At 32.8% G+C, this 8,241-nt stretch overlaps 1 protein-coding gene across 1 annotated transcript; it reads right to left on the bottom strand.

Annotated features, from left to right (window-relative positions):
- Positions 1-1,817: 1,817 nt before the first annotated feature.
- On the bottom strand, positions 1,818-7,930 carry LOC143922594 (protein lin-12-like). Its single transcript, XM_077445899.1, has 4 exons — positions 7,859-7,930; positions 3,428-3,565; positions 3,220-3,348; positions 1,818-2,172 (listed from the first exon to the last, which is right to left on the bottom strand). Exons 1-4 carry the CDS (start codon positions 7,896-7,898, stop codon positions 2,117-2,119), a joined length of 363 nt encoding a protein of 120 aa, XP_077302025.1. The 5' UTR covers positions 7,899-7,930; the 3' UTR covers positions 1,818-2,116.
- Between the last annotated feature and the right edge of the window lie 311 nt (positions 7,931-8,241).

Genomic DNA, 8,241 nt, shown 5'->3' with positions numbered 1-8,241 from the left:
ATTATTATACCTACTACATACATATTCATATAAATGGAGCTAAAAATTAATAAATGTGTATTTGTCGTACAATATTTTATAATATGTGTTTTTTGGTCATTGTAGTCACTATAATAATACACAATTATGTACTTTCATTTATAAATCATCATAAGGCATGAATAGAAATAAAATTACTGTCATTATATTATAAATTAGTGCTAAACATGATGTAACCGTATACAGTTTCTGTCATCTAAGTAATGTTTTAAGAAACTGTAACCGACTTGGAGCATTTATTATTTCTATTTTCTTTTTTTGTTGTTTTGAAGATATTCTATTGTATCCTGAGAGAGAGGTGAAAAAAAAAACAAAAAAAATACATTTGTGATGAAACATTATTAAAGACTGATTTAGTTTTTTAAATTTGAAACTGGTAATACTCCTTCAGTTTTTATTCCTCTTAGATTGATCTTTAGCTTTATGTTAATATTAATTTTTCTTATAGAAATGTGTGATTTTACGTTATTCTAGCTACTATGTAAATGCTTTCGATTAAAACTACATAATCTGAATTTATTATAGCGTTGTATGTACGTACATGTCTATCATACATACATACGTATGTATGTGTGTGCATAGAGACTGTTTATTTGTTTGCTATTAGCAAAATTTTATTATTGTTTATGTCTGTTTTTCGTGTACCTACATATTGTAACACCGAAAATTTAATTTTAATTCAATTGAATATTTATTGAAAAATATAGATAATAATTTGCTGTTAGAATCGGTGTTGGAAATATTTTTGTCGTTTCCGTATTTATTTATGAATGCTGTATTGTAAATTGATTCATGACTTACATGTATGTATGTATGTGTGTGTGTCGGAGACCACCAGGCGTGGAGTTGTATTCTCGAAATATTTCTTCCACCCTTTTATCGTCCGTTTTTGAAGTGTGTCAACATTTGAAACGAAGTTCGTGTGGCTTGAATTTAATAAGGAAAAATGTTTATGTTTATTTTTTACGTAAAAAAATATTCTCCGTGAAATAAAATATACTAGTCAGTCTACAATCTGGTGTTGAAATTTACTGTCTCCTATACATATGCCGGTGTATCCCAAACTGTGTTCCATTAAAAAAATCCTTTTTAATTTTAATAATTTACATGTATCAGATTAAAAAAAATTGATATTATGTTACTTTGCTGAAAATAATTAATTTTTTAATATTGACATGAGTGCAAACCTTGTCCTTAGAGTCACACTAAATAAAATTGGTTGTGGCTATTTGCAGGTACTATATCTGCGAATTATTGGCTATTTGCAGGTACTATGTCTACGACAGGCGCAAAGCCTTCTGCGCATGCGCGTGAACTTATAATCCGATTATAATTTCTTACATTTAATGTATGCTAGACTTGTTTAATCAATCGTTCATTATTCATGAGGCACGTTAATTTCGCACGTTATTATAATAGATTTATATCATTTAGCTAGTTCGCGGCTTGTACTTGTATGTAGGTATTATACGTTTTATATGATAATAATTTCCTAACAATTGATAATATTAACTAATTTGGATTATATTTTTTACTCTACGTCACTTTACGAGTTCGAACTAAATTTTAAGAGGCTTAAAACAAAATTTTAACAGTAAACACGCTGACAGTGACAGTTCACGCGCATGCGCAGAAGGCTTTGCGGCTGTCGCAGATATAGTACCTGCAAATAGCCACAACCAATAAAATTTGATACCTGATTATACTATATATTAGTATAATTATCTTTGCTTATTTATGAAGCGATGAATTAAATTCAAAGAGTTTTAATTTTTTTTTCAAATTTTATATTTATGTATATAATAATAATGAATGTACATTTTAACAATTAAATTACTAGGTGGGAGTTTTCATTTTTACACTTCATTCCAGTTTGTATATTCTTCAATTCTTCACAATTTCATCTTCCATAGTTATTGGCTTTTTAGACATCGTTAAAAATAACCTTTTTGCCAAAATTGTACGCTCGTCGACAGAAAGTTTTCACATTCGTAATTAAATTTCTATTGCTAAATCTATGCTTACTCAATTATTGTGATTTACCTTTAAACAGATAAACTTGTCGCTTGCTACACATTTAAATCACTATACATTCGTAAGGTATTTTGACGGCGAATCCTCCCATAGGGCAAGCTGGAAATATCAAAATATATATCTGTTAATTCATAATAATATTACTAACACTTTTATGTACGGCGTAGCAGAAACAATTAGTAACTTAAAAATTATCTACAACACTCTAAATAGTATATCGCATTATTATAGTCATTTTTTTTTTTTTGAAGATAACGCCACTCGGATGAGATCTATCGGACATGAAACAAGCTTTAACCCTTTCAGTGCTGGCGTCTTTTCTGTTGAAAGCCCTCTTAGAGAAAGAATTATTTATATATCCAATAGAAAGCACGTATAAAAATTGTAGCTAATCCAAACAAACCCTAGATGACTACCGTCGAGGATTTCGAGTTTTTTAAAGGTGAGTTTAGACTCTCTAATATATCTTGCAACAATATATAATAAACGAAGAAGTCTATTAATGAATGTATTTTTCCAAAACTAGTTCCATCTTCTTCATTGTTATTAAAATGTAATGCTCACAATCTAAAATACTCAGCAGTTAGGGATTTCCATCGGGAAATTCTGCTATGGCTATAAATTCCGAAATTCTGATGTAAACCAGTCTTTAAAAACATTGACATGGATTACACGAGCCATGTTTAATGCATTTTTTTTCAATGCGGGTAATATTCTTGTTTATTTTTAACATACTCAAAAAGCAAAGCCTATCGGCGTATTGTTGGCAAAACGCCGATCGGCGTTGGTCAGCATTCAGAGGGTTAATACGCAAACGAGCATAATCCATTATAGCTATTCAACTTATCCTGAAATTTTGGAACGATTTGATTTCAACTGGATGAAATATTCTCGTTTCGGGAGTCCTGTTTCTCAGATTTATTCCAATGCAATCACATATTTGAGGGAAAAATGTATGCTTGTTGACTTTAAACTATCTAGGAGTTGAAGGATAGCATCCGAGCAGAGATTTAATGAGTTTCGTAGTTTATGATAAACATACCAGGTTGACCTTAAAATGACTCGGGCATAATGATTTCATTTAAAATACTTCTTTTTAATTGTTCTGCCCCGTTCTGTAAAGCTGTTTGAATCGAGAAATGTTACCTTTTTCGCACTTATCTCCGTAATAGCCAGTTCCTTCACATCGGCACTTGAAACCGGGCCCTTGTGTAATTTGAATGCAGTTCCCTTTGTTTAGACAAGGTAATCTTGAACAAATATTTATCCCTCGCTCTAAAAATCAAAAGTAAATGTATACATTTCTCTTCTTTCAGATTTGAATGCGAAAATATATCCCCGGCGGGAAACATACCTCTCAGTGCGTTTCTGCATTCTCTATTGGAGGTGTATCTGTACTCCGATTTGCAACCGAAACCACACGCGCAGGTACCTCCTTGTATTTTACATCCTTGATGCGCTTGCTCCAAATCACAACCCAATATTTCCAAGACTAATTGACAATTCAACATGAACATCTAAATGTATTGCAAATCATACACTGGCATGCAACATAGTTTGATATTTATTCGACACGTCGGCAATGTTAGATTAGATTGACAAATTTTGCGCAAAACAACAATCATGGAATATACAGATACATACGTGTGTGTTGTATATACAGAATTACATATCAAAATCGCATATCACACAGGAAATGGGACGCACATTGTGAAGCCATTAAACGTTTCTGCATTCGAAACCGGTCAATGTCATTTCATTCTCCGGAATCGGTTGCCAGAAGGTAATTTACAAGCAATTGTTTAATCGATACGTTTCGTCTCGACTTATGCAAACGTACAAACGAGAATCACCCAAGGGCTGGCTTGTTAACTATGTAAATTAAATGGAAAATTAAATACATGACCAATTTCAGCTTAAAAAAACAAACAAAATGGACTTTATATATATATATATATATATATATATCAAGTAAGGGATTACTATTTCTATATGGAATTCGGTGATTATTGTTCACAAAGCGCTCGTCCAAAAGTCACTAAAATCTCTATAACGGAACATCTGGCAGCTGAAAAGTCCATCATACTAACGATAAATATCATACTAACGAGAACTCGAGTGCCAAATATTCCGTATTCGCGATTTTCATGGCAAAATTGTCTTTTGAGCGATCGCAATGTAACTAATAATCCAATTACCCCTCTATATATGTACATATTAACAGGTGAGGTATAAACAATGAGACGAATTAATAACATTAAATGAAAAGTAAATATTTCTAGCTAAATAAGATAGCGCTATGTCACAAAATCATTTTTTGTATGTTTCACTCGGATGAGATTTATTGGCTTAATAGTGGAAACCTCACATCCACAATACCCATTCTCGGCATAATCTTGAAGTGAAGTTTTTAATAGAACTGATCTAGCATAAGCATTGCATTCACCTTCTACTTGCAAAATATTATTTGAAGATAATTCCACTCTGGTGAGTCAATATCTCATGTTGAATTTCAATTCAGATGTTTGTCTTCACTTCCTGGATAGTTTGAGGTCGACGAACATACAATTTCAACTTTGAGCAGATCCACGGGAAGAGTTGAACGGTCTTCAGACGATTTACACATATGAGCTTCATACTCTCGGAACCAAACTATTTCAAAATCAATAATCAAAAAAGTGACAAAGATTACATTCCGACATTGTGTTCACATCCGACAGACTTCATCAGAATGATGACAGATCTTCAAGAAATGACTTTGTGGCGTATTTCTATCCTATACAGTGTGTTGTTTCAATTGAAGTGTTCATTTTCATGCTACAAATAATCAGACGGTTTCCACCATACGAAAATGTTGCAAAATTTATGACTTTAATATGTTATCTCAAAAATATTGTTTTTGCTAGAGATGTTTTACGACCCATTAAATATGCTGATCGACTTTATTCTGGTGTTTTACGACCCATAGGCTAAATAGAGATGCAGAAATTAGACATTGGGGAGGTTTGACTGAATGAGTGGATTGGAGGGTTTTGGACAGATGTCGCACAGTACTTATATCAGTTTATATCGCTAATGATGAAGATTATTGATGCAGATGGGGCAATGAGAAGTGTAATACGCCGACGCTGCAGATGCTGTGGATGCGCTATAATAAATATCCATTTTGAGTGGGCCAGACTAGGTCACCGACCATCAAATCGCTTGCAGTCTATCAGAGTCGAACAAACAAATCATATATATATCTATAATATATTTGCAAATCGATGTTGATCAATCTAAGTATATTGTTATTATCGGTCAGATAAAGTAATAGTATTATTTCTTTATTCTTGTGGCAATGAATAGGTCAATGCCGGCTATGTGTGGAGGCAGATAGCGAAAAGTGAACGATATTTACTATATAATATGTACATATCTATGCCTATTTAATCATTGTTCATTCATTGATTGTCAACACAACATGTGATGAAATTTTCTAAGCAGTTTTATTCATTAAAAATTTCGATTTTGGATTTTAATTATAGGCAATGTATCTAATTTATATGTAATTTAATTTATAGTCTTTCATATTCGAGGTTGGTCACGGGTGTCATTGGCTCTTCGCGTTCGTGTATGGATATGGAAAATACGCTGTAATAGATAACATACATCAGGGGCGTGCAACTGAAAATTCGCTATTATTTTCAATACCAATTTTTGGATTAAAGAAATCGATTATTTGTTTTGTAGTCTGTTTTATTTTTATAACGGTGAGGTTACTTTATTTTGGTCTTTTGAAAAGAGGCCACTCACTGTGGTCAATGTTATGAGGCAGGTTCTTTTAGACTAAAACAATTTTTTATTTTAATTTATATTTTTTAGTACTAGTTTGTATTTTATTTATATTACTAGATGAACCCGGCATGCGTTTCAATGCCAGAATAAGGCATTCAATTCCCGTTCCCGTTTCAAGTGATGATTGAAGCTCAACTAACGTCTCTTCAACGCCGTGTCGTCATAAACCAACTGGTAACGTGGTTACCAACGAACACATTTTCTCGACAACACAATGACGCTTCCAACTTTCGCGTCGGTATAATCGTAATTACGAATATTATTATTAAGAGGTTTTTTCACAGTAAGCTTCCCGGACATGCATACAACAAATCCTGAAAGTTCCATCGTAATCGGTTGAGTGGTTTGGGAGCCTATACGAGACAGACATTCAATTTTATATATTAAATTATATTTTGTAGCATGTGTTAATGAAATGAGGGGGGGGGGTGTAAATTCTAGTAATTTCCCAGGGTGCTGAAAATCCTCAGGCCGGCTCTGGTTAGGTCACAATTACAAATCAAAAGTTTTGTATTTAGACATTTCATACTTGCATTTAGGCGGAAATTTAGAAAATACAGCTCTGAAAATAGAACATACCTATGTCTATAATGAGCAAAGGAGAGTGATGAACTGTCATTGAGTGACATGTGAAGTAGTTTAAAAGTACATAGGTCTAGAATAAGTCTAGATTCTTATGCTTTATGATTTTGGTTCTCAATTGATGTGCACAAATCAGAAACGGTACAATGTTATTAAACAGATTAAACAATACATCCGGGTTTAATGCTTTTTGAAATGTATGGTAATTTTCAAGGTCTATGTCAGAAGTTCACCGATTGTGATTTTCAGTCAAGGCCTTTGTGAACGCTCTTTTCGCAGCTTATCAAAAAACATTTCACCATTCAAATGAAAACTATGTATATGTAAACTCTCGTAGAAGAAACACAGAAAAGTTATACTTTATAAAGGTTTTTCATTCTAAATTGACTCTTTTCATTTCAAATGAAACCTTTTTCATTTCAAATTGACCCTTTTTCATTTCAAAGGGGTCAATTCGAAATGAAAAAGGTTTAATTTGAAATGAAAAAGGATCAATTTCAAAATGAAAAAGGATAAATTTGGAATGAAAAACCTGTATAAATAAAAAAAATGGCCGAATCGTTCAGAAAATTAAAAAATATATTGAAATAATATACAAAAATTTGATTCTAAATTTTTAAAAACTTGCATTAAATATTCATCAGGATTTGTATGGGTTCAAAAATCTTCCATCAAATTTCACAATTGAAGAAAGTGAGCAGCTTATTGATAAGATAGCTAGGTTTTTTTTTTTATCAACACTTGATGTTGCAAAAAGTTCATAATTTCACCACTTATTATCTTAAAAAAATACACAAAAATTTACATAGACATAAACAATGAAAAGTTACATTTCATCACACAACTTATTTTTCATTAGGCTTATGAGCTCCACTGAGTGAGAAGTTTAAATTATATGTTTTTTTGTTTAATTATTTTATAATGTAAATAGAAAATGAACCATTTTTAACCTAACCATTATAATTCAGACAGTTTACAATCAAATTAAATGAACTTAGACGCCACTGATGTACGCAAGCCACTTATCAACAATTATATTTAATTATTTACAACGACCGTTGGTAATGGGTTTTATCACACTTTAAACACGCACATTTCTACTAGATCCAAAATTTGTTTTGTTTTGATATAAAAATTAAAATACAAGAGTACAAATATATATGTAGAACTATGTAGATTGGACGGACTCTCGGAAAGACTCGAACCCACACACGGCTTCCTGTTTGGGTCGATTCACACTAAACTACTATCCTGTCATCGGTAGCAGTCTTCGGTATTGTTGTTAATAATGGCCAGTGAATATTTTGAACGTGACGCTAGGTAGTGTGAGAGAGCCAGCTTCCAGCCGATCGAAATTTACTCTTACCGAGGAGTGTGACGAGGCAGGTTGTGATGAGACAGCGCATGGTGACGCGGTAATCTTTACCGTTGTCTGTGACCGAATGTCGTTCACATCGTATCCATATCTCGCCAACCCCCCCCCCATATTTCATTTGACCCCTTCCCGGCTTTGGAACACTTCCGGTCAAAGTTAGTGGGCAGTGTTGAACGCCCACGGTGCCCTGCGAAATCTACCCACCACACTTCCGGATCAAGCATACTCGATTTCGAGCACTTTTTTAACTATACAGAGTGGGCTAAATATGCCACAGTTGAGTTTGAGAAGTCAATCATTATTTTCTTTAATTTATTGTACATAAATATGGTTCGGTGATTATTGACATACTAACATACTAACAAAGTAACCAG

Source organism: Arctopsyche grandis, chromosome 2, assembly GCF_051622035.1.
Source record: "Arctopsyche grandis isolate Sample6627 chromosome 2, ASM5162203v2, whole genome shotgun sequence".
In the NCBI taxonomy this organism is placed as follows: Eukaryota; Metazoa; Arthropoda; class Insecta; order Trichoptera; family Hydropsychidae; genus Arctopsyche; species Arctopsyche grandis.
The sequence above is the reverse complement of the archived record's forward strand: the minus strand, read 5'-3'. Positions and strand labels throughout refer to the sequence as shown.